General features: G+C 42.1%; 1 protein-coding gene across 5 annotated transcripts in view; it reads left to right on the forward strand.

Annotated features, from left to right (window-relative positions):
- Positions 1–20,410, forward strand: part of LOC140403484 (ubiquitin carboxyl-terminal hydrolase 54-like) — a 166,936-nt gene that overhangs the window by 68,312 nt on the left and 78,214 nt on the right. For 3 of the 5 annotated variants that reach the window (XM_072491391.1, XM_072491394.1, XM_072491395.1), the window contains exons 2-3: positions 8,955–9,973; positions 15,840–15,932. In XM_072491391.1, the coding sequence (XP_072347492.1) occupies positions 9,830–9,973; positions 15,840–15,932 (237 nt within the window). In that variant the 5' untranslated portion in view covers positions 8,955–9,829. Of the gene's footprint in view, positions 1–8,618; positions 8,676–8,813; positions 8,831–8,954; positions 9,974–15,839; positions 15,933–20,410 lie in introns of those variants that run through there. The other 2 variants (XM_072491392.1, XM_072491393.1) reach the window with 2 other exon arrangements.

The following is a 20,410-nucleotide window of genomic DNA, read 5'->3' on the forward strand; positions in this document are numbered from 1 at the left end:
TTGGGATCTGAAATGCACTGCCTGAGAGTGCAGTGGAGACAGATTCAATTGTGGCTTTCAAAAGGGAATCAGATCAGCACATGAGAGAAAATTACAGGGGTATAGGAAAAAGACAGGAGAGTGGAACCAGTGGAGTTGCTCTTGCAGAAAGTCAGCATAAGAATGGCCTCCATCTGCACTGTAACCATTCGAGGATTCTAAATTCAGCTCACCAGTTGATGAATTGTGAAGTGGTACTGAGCACAAAGGAATTGATTCATGTCTGGTTGGGATTTTGCTAAGTCAATTTCAGTTGGGGCACTGCAATTGACTTTGATGAATTCAGGCTCAAGACACAAACACAGCTAATGTTCCTGCCCTGATCTGTATTCTGTGCTTTCAACTGGAAGAAAATAATGATCTTGCATTTCTATAATTCTTTATTATGTCTTAAACTTAAACTTAAATTTAGTAAACTACAATTAGATTTCAATCTGAGACATGGGAGTGCATCCTGTATTTAGTTGTAGACTGTGCAGCTTAGCTGAACTCATAAACAAGCCGCACCTTTTGGCTTCACCATTTTACACGTGTACAGACTAACTGTGACAATTTGGGCAGTGCACAATTCTGAAACACTGTCAGGGGAATTTGTCACTGTGCCACAGTTGGAAATCACTACATGTGTTTGTTGCCCAGGTGCCTAGAAGACAGTTGAAAATGTTTTCTTGTCTGCCAGTCTTTAAATAAATTCATATATTTGGTTGACTTTTAGCTGCCAATATCTACTTGTTGGTGAAAAAAGAGCAACTTTATATGCATTGAATTAGTTTGGGGTGTGATTACTGTTAAGTGGGGTAACACTGTAACCTTCATACAAACAGGAAATTCCATAAATGCATTAGTGAAAGAACAGTGAATTTGTTCTTCATGGTTGAGGGTGGATGAAATACTGGGAAGGGCAATGGAACAATTCCTTGTTTCGCTTCACATAGTGCTTTGGAATCTTTAATTGACAGCAGAATGATCAGATCAGATGAGCAGTTTATATGGAAGGTGGGAACAAGACCGTCAATTTCTTACTTACTAGTATCCAAACTAAGAAATTGTCCTAACTTTCCAAGCTCAAATCTTATACAAATTTCATCTCTATAAAGCTGTAGATATATCGAAACTTAGAAACAAAGAAAATAGGAGCAGGAATGGCTCTTTGGCACTTCGAGCCTGCTTAGTCATTCACTACGATCTTGGCTGATCATCCAACTCAACCTGGTTCCTGCTTTTTCTCTCCCTTTAACCCCCCCCCCCCCCCCCCCCCCCCCCCCAATATCCTTTGCCCCATTAGCCTCAAAGGTTATGGGTGATAACCTCCAGCTGTCAATGCCAGCAAGAACTTCTGGTCTTGTCGACGGCGCACCACTGACACGAGGTTCCCTGGGGTGTGGAATGGATTCAGTGGGAACTCGTATTGTATTGGATTGGATTGGATTTGTTTATTGTCACGTGTACCGGGGTACAGCGAAAAGTATTTTCCTACGAGCAGCTCAACAGACCATTAAGTACATGGGAAGAAAAGGGAATAAAAGAAAATACATAATGGGGCAACACAACATATACAATGTAACTACATAAGCACCGGCATCGGGTGAAGCACACAGGGTGTAGTGTTAATGAGGTCAGTCCATAAGAGGGTCATTTAGGAGTCTGGTGACAGTGGGTAAGAAGCTGTTTTTGAGTCTGTTCGTGCGTGTTCTCAGACTTCTGTATCTCCTGCCCGATGGAAGAAGTTGGAAGAGTGAGTAAGCCGGGTGGGAGGGATCTTTGATTATACTGCCCGCTTTCCCCAGGCAGCGGGAGGTGTAGATGGAGTCAATGGATGGGAGGCAGGTTTGTGTGATGGACTGAGCGGTGTTCACGACTCTCTGAAGTTTCTTGCGGTCCTGGGCCGAGCAGTTGCCATATCAGGCTGTGATGCAGCCCGACAGGATGCTTTCTATGGTGCATCTGTAAAAGTTGGTAAGAGTCAATGTGGAATTGACATGCTGAATTTCCTTAGTTTCCTGAGGAAGTATAGGCGCTGTTGTGCTTTCTTGGTGGTAGCGTCGACGTGGGTGGACCTGGACAGATTTTTGGAGATGTGTACCCCTAGGAATTTGAAACTGCTAACCATCTCCACCTTGGCCCCGTTGATGCTGACAGGGGTGTGCACAGTCCTTGCTTCCTGAAGTCCAGCTCTTTAGTTTTGCTGGCATTGAGGGAGAGATTGTTGTTGCTACACCACTATCGACAGCGGAGGGACCAGAAGATCCTACGCTGGCCAATGGTGGGTTGCCTCCCACCGCTGAGAAATGCGCTACGGCAGGCCAGAGAATCTCCCCCTATATCTAACTTCTTCTTGAAAACATAAATGATTTGGCCTCAACTGCTTTCTGTGGCAGCGAATTACACAGGCTGACTACTCTCTGGGTGAAGGAATTTCTCCTCATCTCGGTCCTAAATACCTTGGATCCTTGGATTGTGACCTCTAGTTTTAGACTCCCCTGCAATTGGGAACATCCTTCCTATATCTCCCCTGTCTAGTACTGTTAGACTTTATCGGTTTCTATGAGATCCCCCATCTCCTCCATTCTTCTAAACTCCAGCGAATATAATCCTAACTGACTCAATTTCTCCTTGTACGTCAGTCCTGACATCCCAGGAATCAATCTGGTAAACATTTGCTGCACTCCCTCATAGTTAGAATATCCTTCCTTAGATAAGGAGATCAAAACTGTACGCGACATTCCAGGTGTGGTCTTGCCAAGGCCCTGTATAATTGCAGCAAGACCTACCTGCTCCTTTATTCGAATCCTCTCGCTATGAAGGCTAACATACGTTTAACTACTTTACCGCCTGATGAACTTGCAAACTTGCTTTCAGCGATTGAAGTACAAGGGCACCCAGCTCTAGTTGTACATTCCCTTCTTTCAATTTATAGCCATTCAGATAATCTGCCTTCCTGCTTTTCCTACCAGAGTTGCTAACCTCCCATTTATCCAAATTATACTGCATCTGCCATGCATTTGCCCACTCACTCAACTTGTCCAAATTACACTGAAGGATCACTGCATCCACCTCACAGCTCTAGGACTGAGTGCAAAATATACTTTCTGAACCTTTGCTTGGAATTATTACAGAGAAGGAACAAGCTTGCGTTTGTATAAAACCTTATCATATCTCTCGGGAACATTTGGGGCTGGATTTTGTGCTTCCTCACTGGTGGGTCTTAAGGTAACATCCAGAGTCATGTTTTGGTCCTGTCCAAAGCTAGTGGAGTACTGGAAGGAGGTGTTTAGGGTAATTTCCAAGGTGCGTGTGAAACTGGACCCGGGTCCCCGGGAGGCCATATTCGGGGTGTCGGACCAGCCAGGGTTGGAAACGGGTGCGGAGGCAGATGTCGTAGCCTTCGCCCGAAGGCGGATCCTGCTGGGATGGAGAGCAGCCTCTCCACCCAGTACCCTGGCGTGGCGGGGGGACCTGTTGGAATACTTGACCCTTGAGAAGGTTAAGTTCGAACTGAGGGGAAGCTCGGTGGGGTTCTACAAATCATGGGCACTATTTATTATGCACTTTCAAGAACTGGATAACATCGAACATTAGTTTGGCGGGGGGGTGGTGGGAGGGTTGGGTGGGGGGGGGGGGAAGTGGGGCTGTGTAGATTAAGGGTGACTATGGGTAATGCCTGACTCCGTTTTGTCATTTGTTTATGTAAACATGCGGGCTGATGTTTGGGGGTTGGTGGGAGGATGGGATCGTTGTTATTATGGGGACTGACGTATCTTGCTGATTATTGTTTATTGTTGATGGGTGGAAATGCGGGAGAAAATGTGAAAAAGGAGGAGAATAAATTTTTTGTAAAAAAAAAAAAAAGGTAACATCCAGAGTGCCGTCAATTGAAGCCTTATGTGGCCAATTAATAACCACTTGAGGCCTTCATCCTGCCATCATGGGCATTTTACCCACAGCTGAGGGTGGGGAGAGGTGCACTGTTAGCACATAGAAACACTTCCTGATAATATTTTGAAGGAGAAATCCCAACCTTGGTTGGGGGTTGCTCACTTGGATTTTTTTCTAAGACACTTTTGTGTTCTGATTTTGAAATGCGCATCTGCTTTTGTAGTTGGTCTGAAAACCAGCAAATCGGACTCCCCAAGGCTTGGTGAATTTTGAGGGTGACTGAACTGTAGCAGCTTTCAATAGCACTCAATTCAAATTTGGTAGCATAACTTGGAATGAACATTAATTTGATTGCAAGTGTCATAGTGATTTAATCTTCACAAAGAATCCATGCAACTGTGACTGGTACAGAAAGTTCAGAGTGCTTGGGTGGTACTAGCTTTAGGTCATTTGTTAGTGATGGAGAGAACTGTCTCATATCTAGCATTTCAAACTTCAGCTAACCTTCAGACAACAAGGAGGGTGATCTACAGAACTTTAATTTGCTTGAGTATTGAATTAGTTAGGCCACACTTGGAGTATAGTGTTCAATTCTGGTCGCCACACTACCAGAAGGATGTGGAGGCTTTAGAGAGGGTGCAGAAGAGATTTACCAGAATGTTGCCTGGTATGGAGGGCATTAGCTATGAGGAGCGATTGAATAAACTCGGTTTGTTCTCACTGGAACGAAGGAGGTTGAGGGGAGACCTGATAGAGGTATACAAAATTATGAGGGGCATAGACAGAGTGGATAGTCAGAGGCTTTTCCCCAGGGTAGAGGGGTCAATTACTAGGGGCATAGGTTTAAGGTGAGAGGGGCAAGGTTTAGAGTAGATGTACGAGGCAAGTTTTTTACGCAGAGGGTAGTGGGTGCCTGGAACTCGCTACCGGAGGAGGTAGTGGAAGCAGGGACGATAGGGACATTTAAGGGGCATCTTGACAAATATATGAATAGGATGGGAATAGAAGGATACGGACCCAGGAAGTGTAGAAGATTGTAGTTTAGTCGGGCAGCATGGTCGGCACGGGCTTGGAGGGCCGAAGGGCCTGTTCCTGTGCTGTACATTTCTTTGTTCTTTGTTGTTCTTTGTTATGAGCAGAAGGGTGTAACTCGGTGCTGCTTTCCATCTGCACTGTACAGCGCTGCCTGAAATGTAACCACAGCATTAATTTACATTTAAGCTTTTCATTCTGTAACCTCCTGATACTCCAGTAGAATGATGAAGCACAGAAGGAAGCCACTCAGCCCATCATGTCTGTGTCAGCTCATTGAAGAATTCAGCAAACCACTTTACCTGCAGTTAACTGGAAGCTAGAGAGTACAAATTTTGAATTCCATATGCTACATTAAATGTTAACAATTGAAAATGGTTTTTGAAATTGTAATTGTCGATCATGCGTGATTTGTGCAATTTGCTGCTTGAGTCTGAGTTTTGGGTTGCGAAGTAATTTCACCGCAGCCATACTGGATATTGCACTTCTAGAGCTTCAAATCATCACCTTTTTAAAAAGATATTCTACACCAGTTCAGTAATCTTGCAGATTAATTCTGTCGCCAGCTTGTAAAACAAAATATGCAAACCAGTGGATTTGGGGTCTGGGGTAACTGATTTTTGTTCAAATCTTTGTTTTTAACACTGGTGTTTCACTGTACTTGCTGGTTAATCGCCTGTGACATTGCTCATAAGTTAAAAGGATTTTTCCTCGAAATGGCTTCTCATCCTTCACTGCTTTGGGAATAATTTGCAGGACAGTTGTGGAGATAAGCATCTTAATATTGTACTGAGCAGTTGAATGCAGAGATTTGCAAGTTAGTGTAGTGGAAATATGAGCTTTTGCAGGTTACATGGTCCAGTCTCTGACTTTCTTTGGGTTAAAATGTATTTGTAATTGAGTTCCTGTCTGCTTCACCTGTCAAAATGATTGAGAGGAGTCAATAAGAATGAAAACTGCACACAGACCAGCTTAGCCGACATTGTGCAAGCACTTTTAAAATATGTAGAGAGAAAGCAAAGTGAAGACCCGAGGCCCAATGTGTGAGATATCTACAGGGTTGATTGTGAAGAGTAAAAAGGAGGACTTGATGAATCATAAAGTCACGGTTCATGATGCCTTGCTTGAAGCAAAGAACTACATTTCTGAACTTCAGCCAAAGGGAACCAAGAACTGCTGCTTTTCTTTGTCTTGACATTCCTGGAATGGAAGGGCGTTAAGCATTATGTCTTCACGATGTTGAAAGGAACCTTACCTACACGGACTGCAGCGGTTCAGTAAGTTACCTCGTCGCCACTTTCTTAAGTGATACGAGGGATAGCCGATAAAGCAAAGTTGAAATCAGGTCAATTTTAAAATCTAAAGCATAAACAAAAGAGCAGCTGCTTTTAATTATTGTATATGAAACTAAACTTTTTCACTGACCCGAGCATTCTGGGGGAAATTGCATCCTGTTTGGTAATAAATCTCTCTCAATTAATTGCTTTCATGTTGGTGAAGAAACAGTTAAAACAAAACCGGCATTAAATCTACTAATCGTGGTTTCAAAGGAGCCGTTTTGGCTACCGAGATAATTTGAGGAGAAGGAGGTAGAAACCTTCCTTTCATGGCATTTTTAAGATTGGATTGGATTGGATTTGTTTATTGTCACGTGTACCGAGCAGCTCAACAGATCATTAAGTACATGGGAAGAAAAGGGAAGAAAAGAAAATACATAATAGGGCAACACCAGGTATACAATGTAACTGCATAAGAACATTTTCAAACTTGTTCTGGCCAGGAACTTTTCTTTAGCTCACTCCTGCTAGGTCCTTTAACTCTGCAATCTGTGGGTATTCAAGCTGGACTTCCATGCAATCTTGGGAGTCCTCGGCTGCAGTGGAGTTTTCGTTTGCCCTCTTCTTCCAGTTTTGCTATGAAGCTTCTCCTGGGTGATCACCGGGTTTGTCTTCACTTCAGATATTATCAGTCGGGGCAGCATGGCAGCGCAAGTGGATAGCACTGTGGCTTCACCAGGGTCCCAGGTTCGATTGCCCGCTGGGTCACTGTCTGTGCGGAGTCTGCACATTCTCCCCGTGTCTGCGTGGGTTTCCTCCAGGTGCTCCGGTTTCCTCGCACAGTCCAAAGACGTGCAGGTTAGGTGGATTGGCCATGATAAAAATATTGCACTTCGTGACCAAAATGGTTAGGAGGGGTTATTGGGTTACGGGGATAAGGTGGAAGTGAAGGCTTAAGTGGGTCGGTGCAGACTCGATGGGCCGACTGGCCTCCTTCTGCACTGTATGTTCTTTGAATGCTGCCCCTTTAATTTTCCAGCTTTTGAATTTCTGCTGCAGGTTCTCTGAAGTTCTGGGTTTTTCCAAGAGCTGCCACCATGTTGTAGGATGTTGGATACCGTTCGCCAGGTCTTAATGAAATCTTTGTCGTCTTAAGTAGTTTAACTGTATGTATTTATATACTGCAGCAACTATGTGCACATTTACAGTTGGAGCTGTCTCCATGCTTGCTTGTGCACATGGCTCTGTCCAACACATTAAAAAATATATTTTTATTGCCAATTTCCAAATTTAACAGTTTAACATATAAAGCACATAATATTTACAGAGTATGATGTTTCTCATGTACAATTTTACAAGCACCCCTTCTGTCGGCCCACCCCTGTCCAACACATATACTGACACCTGTGTCATGTATCCTTTTACAACACTGTGGGTAGTACTGTACCCAGTCCCATGTCAATCCTGTATGTGCCAGAATCCTTACACTACATTTGTCACTGCTGCAACGATGGTTACATGGTAAAAATATTAATTTTTAAATCATTATGGTTGTGTTGATGAAAATCGGAGAGCAGATTGAGTAAAGCTCTTAGTGGGTTGGTGTCTATTCCTAGGGTTTATGATCTGAAAAAGAACTCTGGAGAATTGTTTTTAACTTGGATTCAGTTACATTGCCTTCAAGCTGAAAGTACTGTTGTTATTCAGTTTTCACAACAGTAATCAAAGTTACTTGTGTTGACAACATCAGTGGAAAAATAAATCGTAATACTGTCTGATCTTAATTCATAGTTACAACATTTAAATTATATGCTGTCAATCTTTCAGCACCAAATGCTCACTTTGCTGTGTTCGTAACATTACTTAATTCAAATTCATAGATAATGTCAGCGCAACAAAGACCAAATTTAGCAGAAGCGGACTATATAGAATGAGCATGACTGTCTTTTTTTAGGAGATGGAATCTTTTTTTAGTTGAAACCGAAACATTTTTTTAGGTGAATCTTGTTTTAACTAGTTCAGAATTATGAGGGCAAGTAACTGGGCGGAATTACGGGTGAGAAGAAACTGAATCGACATACGTGGTGAAAATGATGCAGTTGCTATAATATGGAGATTAACAACTACCTTTGTTGAGTTGTCTCCTATTGTCGGGTTCTGGTTCCTTGCAATTAATTCTGAATATCATCAGTGCTCACAAATGTTTACGTTGACAATTTTTTTGCCTTGTTATTTAAATAGAGCTCTCTTGTATCTGCAGGTTTCATCTGGTGTTGCTATAGGCAAACATTTACAGGCGTATGTTCATATTCACAGTATAACTGGTGTAGTCAAATATTATTGCCGATGACCTCATTGTGGTGTGACTTGCTGTCTGTTGGCTGGTGTTTGAGTCATCTGTGTTTAAAGCATCAATTGTTTGCAGTGAAGGCTGACATGCCTTAAGGAAGTGTGAGCAATACACTGGTTTATTTTTCATCAGATAGATTAATTACTGTTGTCTCCAAGAAATTCAGAGTTTTTAAAATGGATTTTATATCTTGTGATGTGATATACTTCATACAAACTCGAATCGTGTTAATGGATCTATGCAGTGTTAAAGTATAGTTAGTATCGGCACTGCAGCTTCTGTACAAACTGCTGAAGTTAAAGCAAATCTCATTTACTATCACTGAGCTATGAACATAACCAATAAGGAACAATCTAATTGTATTTTCTTTCTGTTTGCAGATTTTTGTCAAATGAACAGCAGCTGATCCAAACAGTTTAACAGATGAACAGATCCCACTGGATAAGAGAGAATCTGGTCAGAGTATGCTGACATGGCCCATATAAAGCTTCAAATGCTTGATTAATTTAATGATCTAGAAAAGGATCAAGATGCACTGTGTAGCTCGTGGTTACAGGTTCAAAACAATGAGTTCATAGCCATCTTATCAAGGAAGCTTAATCAAAGGGGAGCTTGAATGTTTGGCAGAACACTGAACAAATAAGGAATACGTGATGCAACATTTGACTAAGGGCTTTGGCAGAAGCTAACGTGTTTGTGTTTTTAAAAGATCTTCGTCCTGGTACTGGCGTTACAATATTTGAGGAATCTTGCACTGAAAGCTGAGTTCTCTAATTATGACTCTCTTTCAGCTTTCAATTATTGCCAAGTGAGAATATCTAGTTAGAGTGCGAGAAAATAAATTCCACATCTGGTATTGTGAAAGCTGAATTCCTATTCTGTGAGTCCACAATACTGTGGCTGGATTTAGGACGTAAGCAACTGCTCGTACAATGCTGCACAGAGTTGTGACAAATTACTCCCAAACGGATTGAAGCTGTGTGAGATGCTGTTTTAAAACTTGTGCTGCAACAAAAGGAGGCATCGGCTTGGATATCAGTTTTGAACTATAGTTTCGTAATGGAATTTCGAGGAGTGACCACTCAACGTCTGCTCTCTGCTGTGTTTTTTTATGGCCACTTGAGGGACTGCCAGATCAACATTAAATCTGTCTTTTGTAATCTGATGTGAGATGATTTTCCTTTTCAGTTAAATGTCAAGATGACAATTCTACTATAAAATACTTAGTATCAGAGCCTAAAAGACTTTGGCCAAGATGTCCTGGAGGAAGGGTTATTTCACACCAAACAATAATCTTCAGGGGATGTTTATGCCACGCAGCACGACTTCTATTGCAGCAAGTAAAGGACTGATGAATGAGCCTGGGCAGAACAGCTGCTTTCTCAACAGTGCGTTGCAGGTGAGTAGCTTTTATTGTATTGATACATGGCACTACAGGATATATACACCATTATTACATATTTAGCTATTTGATCATTTTAAAAAGAATACATTGATAAACTTGAAGGTTATGCATGTGAATTGCAAAATCGTAAAGTGTGAGATATTATGTTTTGCTTAGAAAAATAACGAATTGGCATCATGAGAAAATAAGAATCTGTATGGCGTGGAGTTAGAGTGGAATCTGGGAGTACAAATATGCAAATCACTACGTTGCATGCAAACTAATAAAACCATAATAAAAACAAACTAAGTCTACGATTGATTTCCATGGAGGATAGAAATTAAAATTAGAGGTTTTGCTCAGCTTTGACTAATGACCGGGAGGTCTGAGCTCGCACCCTTCCACGGCAGCTAGGTTATTTAAATTCAGTAAATCTGAAATAAAAAGTCAGTAATTGTGGCGATGAAACTAATGGATTGTTGTTAAAAAGACATCTGGTTAACTAATATTGGGAACAAAATCTCCCGCCCGTACTCAGTCTGACCTGTCTGTGATTCTGGAATCCTAGCAATGTTGTTGACTATTAATTGTCCTCTAAAATGGTCTAGCAAGCCGCTCCGTTTGGAGCAGCCCGGGATGAGCAAATGGATGCCTGCTTTGCCAGTGATGGCCAGACCCCTTGAATGAAGAAATTAAAAAGAACTTGGAACTTGGTTGGATTACACTTGACAGACTGTGCGTAATTTGGTTGCCGCACAATAAAAAGGATATAGAGGCACTTGAGGATGCAAAAAAGACGTAAAAAGATGATACCAGAACTGCAAACTTTGGTCTATCAGGAAAATATGAACAGGCTGGGGCTCTTTTCTCTTGAACAACAAATATTGAAGGGTGACCTCACACAGGTCATCAAAATTATGAAAGGGGTTGATAGCATAGTGATTCTATTTGTGGGGGAAGAGCAGAACTCGAGGCAAATGATGCAAGATATAGTCACCAAGATCTGCAAATGGTGGGTTATTAGCAAGAGGCCAGAAGATGAATGTTGGGGGGGGGGGGGTTTACATCTTTATTAGTGTCACAAGTAGGCTTACATTAACACTGCAATGAAGTTACTGTGAAAACTCCGGTACCTGTTCGGGTACACTGGGAGAATTCAGAATGTCAATGGCAGTCACCAAACACATCTTTGAGGACTTGTGGGAGGAAACCGGAGCACCCGGAGGAAACCCATGCAGACACTGGGAGAACGTGCAGACTCCGCACAGACAGCGACCAAAGCCGGGAATCGTACCTGGGTCCCTGGCGCTGTGAAGCAATAGAGCTAACCATTGTGCTACAATGTCGCCCTGTCTGCCTCATAGAGCCAGAGCCCTAGGTTCACTTCCAGCCTTGGGTGAGTGTGGAGTTTGCACTTTCTCTCCGTGTCTGTGTGGATTTCCTCCCACAGTCCCAAAATGTGCAGGTTAGGTGGATTGCCCATGATAAATTGTCCCTTAGTGTCCAAAAAAGGTTAGATGGGTTTACTGGGTTATGGGGATAGGGTAGGGGTGTGGACCTAGATAGTGTGCTCTTTCCAAGTGTTGGTGCAGTCTTGATGGGCCGACTGGCCTCCTGCATTGTAGCGATTCTATTCTGTGATCACCTTTCATTCTTCTCAACTCCCAGTAGATACAAGCTCAACCTGTCCAACATTTTCTCATGCTAAGCCCTTCATCCCAGGAATGAGTCAAGTGAATCTTCTCTGAGCTGTTTCTAATGCATATGCCTTTTCTTCAATAAGGAGACCAAAACTATAAACCGTGCTCTCAATGCGATCTCACCAATACCCTTTACAATTGTAGCAAAACAACCCTACTTTCTATTCCATTCCTTTTGCGATAAACAACAATATTCCATTTGCCTTCCTAATCTCTTGTTGTACCTGCATACTAACTTGTGATTCATGTGCTAGGACACTCCAATCCCTCTCTAACTCAGTTCTGCACTCTCTTTCCATTTAGACAGAAAATGTGCTGTTTTTTCATTCTTCCCAATAATCAGACAAAGTCAGCATGTATTTACAAAAGGGGAATGATGCTTGACAAATCTACTGGAATTCTTTGAAGTTGCAACTAGTAGAGTTGAATGGGGAGAACTGGTGGATGTGATTTATTTAGACTTTCAGAAGGCTTTCAACAAGGTCTCGCATAGCATAGATTATGATGTAAAGTTCAAGGCAATGGGATTGCAGGTAGCGTATTGAGATGGATAGAAAGCTGGTTGGCAGAGAGGAAGCAAAGAGTTGGAATAAATGGATCTTTTTCCGACTGGTAGGCAGTGACTTGTGGGGTACCACAGGGATCTGTGCTAGAACACCAACTGTTCACATTATATATTAATGACTTGGACAAATGTATTATTTCCAAATTTGCAGATGATACAAACTTGGGTGGGATGGTGAGCTCTGAGGAGGATGCAGAGATGCTTCAGTGGGTTATGGACAGGCTGAGTTAGTGGGCATATGCATGGTGGATGCAGTAAAATGTGAAGTTTTCCACTTCAGTAGCAAAAATAGGAAGGCAGATTATTATTTGAATGTGTGTAAATTGAGAGAGATGGATACTCAGCAAGTCCTTGATGTCCTTGTGTATCAATCGTTGAAAGTAAGCGTGCAGGTACAGCAGGCAGTAAAGAAGGCAAATGGTATGTTGGCCTTCATAGCAAGAGAATTTGAGTATAGAATAGAGAGGTTTAACTGTATAGGGCTTTGGTGAGGCCACATTTGGAGTATTGTGTGCAGTTTTGGTGCCCTTATCCGAGGAAGGATGTTCTTGCTACGGTGCGAGTGCGGCAAAGGTTTAAATGGCTGATTCCTGGGATGGGGGGGAGCGGGCGCTAAATCAGTTAGGATTATATTAATTGTGAGAGAGGATCTCATAGAAATTTATAAAATTCTAACGGGATTAGAGAGTGTACATTCAGAAAGAACGTTCTGCTGGTGGGGGAGTCGGGAACTAGGGGTTATAGTTTAAGGATAAGGGGTAAACCTTCTGGACTGAGGTGAGGAGAAATCCCCCCTCCCCCCCTCGAGTGGTGAATCTGTGGAATTCGCTACCACAGGAAGTAGCTGAGGCCAAAATGTTATGTAATTTCAAGAAGGAATCAGATGTAGCTCTGGGGCTAAAGGGATATGGGGGGTGGGGCGGTATGATGGCATCAGGGTATTGAACCTGATGGTCAGCCATGATCATTGTATGAACCTCTTTCCATTCCTTGTTTTCCCACTACAATTCCTGCCTTACTGGCTGTTTCAGAATTGCAGACCTTGTTTGTACAAGTACAGACTTTTGACCCTGCCTGCTGAGCTGCTATTTGGACGGGGCCAGGCAGACCCTAGATTCAGTATGCTCTGTGGCATAGTCCATGATGTTTTGTTTAACTTGGCTGGCAGTTAATCCGCTCTTAAATTCCCGGACATCTTCTATTCTCAATTAGGATTGATAGAGCCTTTCAGAAAATTCTGAAACAGCATGCAGGTTCCATTTTGACTTTCAGTTTTCGTTCTGAGCCGAAGCCTGTTAAATATCTCGCCCAGAAAGGTTGGAACTTCCCTCTCATGGTCCCTTGGTTGGAGTGAGCAGGTCTGGACATTTTTCGTCAAGGTTTTAGTTCTGACTGAAAGACTGCAATCTGCAGTCAGGTTTGTGAAAGTTCAAATCTCTCTTTGGAAGGCTGGCGATTTAAAACACACTTTCTATCAGCGAAGGTTGCCGGTTAAAATAGTCTCTAGTCCGGCCGGTGAATGTTGTAACTCTGATTGATTAAAATACTGGGGAGCTGAATCTAATTTATCTCAACTGATGGGCTGTGGTTAAAGACCTCTCTCTGTGCAGTCAGTTAAATCTGTTTGAAGATCCAGTCTAGCGCCAACTGCAGGAAGTGGAAGCTTTTTTAAAAACCCTGTTTGAAGTCGTCAGGTGAAGGATTCTAATGTTATCTCACGAGTCTGAGAGCCAGTCTGGTGGAGGTCATTCAACTGAAAGTGACTCCCCAGAGAGAATTCTACAGCCTGCATGTTCTAATTGAAAGCAACCATTAGAAGATCCAAACCAATCAATGATTGCAACACTTGGCGTTCTTGTAAGATTGGCAATGAACAAGACTACAACCGTAGCAGCAAAGATCCATTTCTCACCCCCAGTTTAATCCCTGTTATTTTGAACGTTCCCTACCCACCTGCCCCCACCACTGCCTGTCTCGTGTGTCAAGGGGAGATGGGGTTAGGGGAATAATTAGATTAGCAGATCGTTGTTTGATCTGTGCCATTACATGTATCTTTGTTGTTATAAATAAACAATTAAAAAAAATATTATCCATACAAATCCGGTGTCTGTAATTCATTGGAGGAGTCAAGGTACGGAGATTTCATGAAAACATACAAAATATTGGTGAATTCACATATGTTGGGACTCCGGGGCCTGCGGGGCTGGAAATGACCGCGCACCAGCCCAGTGTTGTAGCATTGTGCTGAATGGCAGAACAGTCTCGAAGGGCTGAATGGCTGCCTCCTGCTTCTAATTTTTATATTTCTGTGTTTCCTTCCAAAGTGGACAAGTTCAGTTGTAAAATCCGTGGCCATGAGTCGCTAAAAGCTAGCATGCAGATGGAACAATGAATTAGGAGACCAAATAGTATGCTGGCCTTCATTGCAAGGGGATTGGAGTACATAAATAACGATGGCTTGCTGAAATTGTTTAGAGCCTTGATGAGATTGCACTGGAATATTGTGTACAGTTTTGGTCTCCTTCGTCAGCAAGGATATTCTTGGGTAGGGTGCTCTTTCCAGGAGCCGGTGCAGACTCGATGGGCCGAAAGGCCTCCTTCTGCACTGTAAATTCTATGATAATCTATGATACTTAACATGGAGGGAGTGCAATAGAGGTTCACCAGACTAATCCCTGGGAGGATGCATAAAAGCAAATTACTGCAGGTGCTGGAATCTGAAACAAAACAGAGAATGCTGGACAATCTCAGCAGGTCTGACAGCATCTGTGAAGAGAGAATGGAGCTAATATTTTGAGTCTGAATGACTCTGTATTGGTTTGACAAAGAGTCATCCAGACTAAACAATGTTTCCCGTGGCTGGTACACCTAGAAACAGGGATCACAGTCTCAGAATAAGGGGCAGGCCATTTGACATTGAGGTGAGGAAGGATTTCTTCACGGGTGGTGAATCTTTGGAATACTCTTCCCCAGAGATTTGTGAGGCTCAATCATTGAGCATTTTAAAGACGGAAATTGGCAGATTTCTGGATACTAATGACATCAAGGGCTATGGGGAAAGCACAGGAAATTGATATTGAGATAGACGATCAGCAATGTTCTCATTGAATGGTGGAGCAGAGTTGACACGGTGAATGGTCTACTCATGCCTGCCAGCTGGCATGGGCACAGTCAGGCTGACATTTTTTGCGTGCGCTTGTGGTCTCCCATAGTGCGTTTGGGCTGGGGTGGGAGCTTGGGGATTGCTTCGGGGGCCTCTGTGATCGGGGTGCCATTTAAAAATGGCATCCTTATTTCTCGCTACAATGGGGAGTTCTGGTGAGCAGAGCTCTCCACTGTACAAAACGGGGCTCTGTGCGGCCACTCCCAAGTGCCGGGAAACAGATGGGTAAACGCGCTCGTCAGGGGACTTTGTTCCCTTTTGGGAGAATCACGCCTCCTGTTGCAGCTCAAAATGTATTTCACGTGAAAGTGAATTCTCTTCTCACACTTGACTTCTGTTTTTAATTAAGGTATTGAACAGTTTATGTTTTCTCTAAACTTGAATAGTGAAAATGTTATTGATTGAATCATGGAACAATTTAAGTAACTTGTTTACTTAAACATTTCTCCAAAGGTCCTTTGGCACCTTGATATTTTTCGAAGAAGTTTCAGACAGTTGACCACTCACAAATGTATGGGAGAGTCTTGCATTTTTTGTGCTCTCAAGGTAGGAGGAACATTTTATTCTATTTTTATTGTAATCTAAACTTTGTTTTGGTAGTAATTTAAAATTCCTAACCCTCGCAATTTCTTTAGCTCTACATCCATGATTTGAAAAAAAAAAAAGGTGTAGAATTCTTGGAATTTTCAATTGTGCCATTATCTGCTGATCGTATTGATGGGTGGGTTTCTTGAAACTTAAAATTGAAATCTCCTCCAATCAACCAAGGAATTTATCATTCAAAACTAATTTTTAAAAAAATACTCGGGCATTTATTTTCAGAAAGTTGTAAGGGGAACTAGACTGTTGCCTTAACCAATACATGTTCGCTGTTAATTTCATTGTCTACCCCCATAATTAACATGTGTCTTACTCTCTGCAGCAAAGTCTTCAGGAACTTATGTCCAACCTGTGCCTAACAAAATTACATTCAAAATCACAAAACCGATCAGTAATGAAAATAAAATGCTTGTTGGAAAAAACAGTGCAGTCATTTTGAATGGTGATTTGTTTCGCTTTGCTAACTAGTTAATCGAATTATTGTCAGGCTCACACATGTCCACCCTGGTTGCTTACACATTCAGTTTGTTATAAAAAGTTCAGATTACCATTCCATTCCATCCCATCAGTTGCCAATAGAGTTTATTATGGGGAAGGCCATTGCCAGTTATATTATTTGCACCTCAGTAAACTGCTGTTGACAATTTTTCAATGTCTTGAACCTGCTTAACTAAATCCACCTGTACAGTGCATTGAAGATCAGGAGAAGTAAATGCACAACCTTGGAGAAATTATGTTTGAAAATAAATTCTTGGGTGATGAACCAGCCATACACATGGACAAAGTGACTGAGATCTGCAGTATTAAACTAGTCGGGCATCAAAGCAATGCTTCAATAAACTTGGAGAAACTTGAAATAAGCACTCTGTGAGACCAGTCAAGCTGTACTGCCCATCAGGGGATTAATTCTTGAATCTCAAAAAAGTAATTAAGTAGAATTGGAGTTTGGTACGAATTTGCCTGTTGAATTTTGTTGCATCTGATCAAAGCTTAAGATCATAATATCCTTAAGTAATTACACTTCAGTAATGCAATGAAGGTTAGAGAAGTCCTGAGAGAACTGCACAATTACATGTAAGCACTGCAGATTTGATTTAAGGGTTATTGCAGAGAGTTGGTAACTCACATTGACAGATGTGAGAAGGAAAGTTAAAATACACAAACCAGGCATTGCTTTTTTGTGGTTTGCAATCACTTGCATTTTCCCTCTAAACTACCCTGATGTACCATTATTTCTCTCTTTTTAGAAATCCCAAATCCCATTTCTTCAACCCATCCCTCGGGCCAGAAATCCCAAATCCCATTTCTTCAACCCATCCCTCGGGCCCCTTTGTAACTTCTCCACTTGGGCCCTACATCTGTCCTCCTTCTGAAATGGCTTGAGACTTTTTTCGGTACCCAAGCAATCTATTAGTAGCTTGAGAAAAGAGATTATAGCTCAAAGTACAACAACCATTTCTGTAATTTTGAACAATAGAATTTTTTTTAGTGCAAATGTGTTAATTCTTATGTTTGAAAATAAATTCTTGGGTGATGAACCAGTCATACACATGGACAAAGTGACTGAGATCTGCAATATTAAACTAGTCAGGCATCAAAGTAATGCTTCAATAAACTTGGAGACACTTGAAAACTATTAACAACTGATGGGATGGATTTTTTTCTATCGCTCAGTGCATTTGGATCCAGCAAAAACATATTTGAATATTTTTGTAATAACAAGAGACAGGAAACTGGAAGATCAGAGGGAATTTGAAATACAAATCACTAAAATGCAGTGTACAGAAAGGAAAAGACTAAAGTAATGTTGGTGATCTCCGAGGGTGGAACCACCATAAAGATAAAGTTATGTGTCAGTTGCGCAGAGCCCTGGTCAGGCCTGAGCTGAAGTATTTGCATTTGGCTCTGGGCGAGAAGGACACCTTGGCCCTGGAGTGGGCACAGTGAAGGATTGCTAGAACTAAAGGAGGACTTTTTAAGGAGAAATTGTAAGCACAGGTTGCATACACATGACTTTCATTCCCCTGAGATTAAATGATTAATGGGCAATTTATTTGGGACTGGTGAAAGGATTTGATAGCGTGAGATGTAGAGATTATATCTCTTCTGGTGTGGACAGCAAGTCCAGAGTAACAGATTCATAGAATTGTTATGGTGCAGAAGGAGACCTTTCAACCCATCATGTCTGCATTAACCTCCAAATGAGCATCTGACTAAGTGACACCCCCACCCCCATCCCTCTCTGCTTTTTCTCCATAACCTGCACATTGTTTCTATTCAAATAAGCATCTAATGCCCTCTTGAATGCCTCTATTGAATCAGTCTCCACCACACTTGGACAGTGCATTCGAGACCTAAACCACTCAGATGAAAAAGTTTTTTTTCTCCGATCACATTTACTTCTTTCGCAAATCACTTCTAATCTGTGCCCTCTCGTTTGTGATCCTTTTATGAACCGGAACAGTTTCTCCCTATCTGCTCTGGCCAGCCCCTCATTATTTTAATCTCTATCAAATCTTCTCTCCAAGGACAACAGTATAGAACATAGAACATTACAGTGCAGTACAGGCCCTTCGGCCCTCGATGTTGCGCCGACCTGTGAAACCACTCTAAAGCCCATCTACACTATTCCCTTCTTGTCCATATGTCTATCCAATGACCATTTGAATGCCCTTAGTGTTGGCGAGTCCACTACTGTTGCAGGCAGGGCATTCCACGCCCTTACTACTCTCTGAGTAAAGAACCTACCTCTGACATCTGTCTCATATCTATCTCCCCTCAATTTAAAGCTACGTCCCCTCGTGCTAGACATCACCATCTGAGGAAAAAGGCTCTCACTGTCCACCCTATCCAATCCTCTGATCATCTTGTATGCCTCAATTAAGTCACCTCTTAACCTTCTTCTCTCTAACGAAAACAGCCTCAAGTCCCTCAGCCTTTCCTCATAAGATCTTCCTTCCATACCAGGCAACATTCTGGTAAATCTCCTCTGCACCCTTTCCAATGCTTCCACATTCTTCCAACAATGCGGCGACCAGAATTGCACGCAATACTCCAAATGCGGCTGCAACATGACCTCATGGCTCCGAAACTCAATCCCTCTACCAATAAAAGCTAACACACCGTACGCCTTCTTAACAACCCTCTTAACCTGGGTGGCAACTTTCAGGGATCTATGTACATGGACACCGAGATCTCTCTGCTCATCCACACTGCCAAGAATCTTACCATTAGCCCAGTACTCTGTCTTCCTGTTAATCCTTCCAAAATGACTCACCTCACACTTTTCTGCATTAAACTCCATTTTCCACTTCTCAGCCCAACGCTGCAGCTTGTCTATGTCCCTCTGTAACTTGTAACATCCTTCCGCACTGTCCACAACGCCACCGATTTTAGTGTCATCTGCAAATTTACTCACCCGTCCTACGCCCTCCTCCAGGTCATTTATAAAAATGACAAACAGCAGTGGCCCCAAAACAGATCCTTGTGGTACACCACTAGTAACTGGACTCCAATCTTGTTGTGTTCAGGGGTAATTGTAAGCTGTTCTTTTGGGTGTCAAGTTAAAAGTTAAATATTGTATTCATAATAAAGTTTTCTTTTCGAAATACCAAAGCCCTATTTTGTCGTGCAGTCACCCCTGGAGCGAACCATTCTTTTTGCACAGTCTTAAAATAAACTAAAATATTGGGGTTTCGGTCCAGTATCCTAGCCACTGTTGGGGACTGGTCTGGAATTGTAATAGCCCTAACAAGGGGGAACAATCTTAAGATTGATGTTAGGCCTTTGAGAAGTGAAATCAAGAACTGTGAAATAAAACGTGACATGACTCCTTTTGCAGGGGCGGAGAAGTAGGAAGAGGTGAAACCAGTTGTCCAGAGAGTCACTTTTTTTTTCACTGCCAATTTAGAATATATCTACAAGTATAATGAAGTCTGTTTTTGAATTCTAAATGGGTGGATTTTAATGATTGATGTTTTAGATGCCCCCCTTCATATATTTCCATATTGCTGCCATTTGTCTACAGGAATGACCCGAGCAATTGTGTTTCTCATGAATGATTGATGGTTCAAATTGTATTTTATAGCTGGTAGGGCTCCAAGTTTTAATTTTAAATTTAAAAGGTGACAGAAATGAACAAGCTGCACTGAGGCATGGTGACCTCGGTTGGTATTGACTTGTGGGGCGTTGTGCTCCAGTTAACTATAGATCATTAATTATTGATGGGTTTTATGATGAGTTTATATAGAATCCCTACAGGAGGCATTTCAGCCCGACGTGCCTGCACGAACCCTCCGAAAGAGCACTCCACTCGCCCGCCATATCCCTATAACCCTGCATATCGATCCTGACCTAATATAGATGTAGGTTTCCAGGGCTATGGATTGAATGCGTAATTAGGTTGAGATATAGACATGCCATAA

The sequence above is a fragment of the Scyliorhinus torazame genome, chromosome 28 (assembly GCF_047496885.1).
Source record: "Scyliorhinus torazame isolate Kashiwa2021f chromosome 28, sScyTor2.1, whole genome shotgun sequence".
Classification (NCBI taxonomy): domain Eukaryota; kingdom Metazoa; phylum Chordata; class Chondrichthyes; order Carcharhiniformes; family Scyliorhinidae; genus Scyliorhinus; species Scyliorhinus torazame.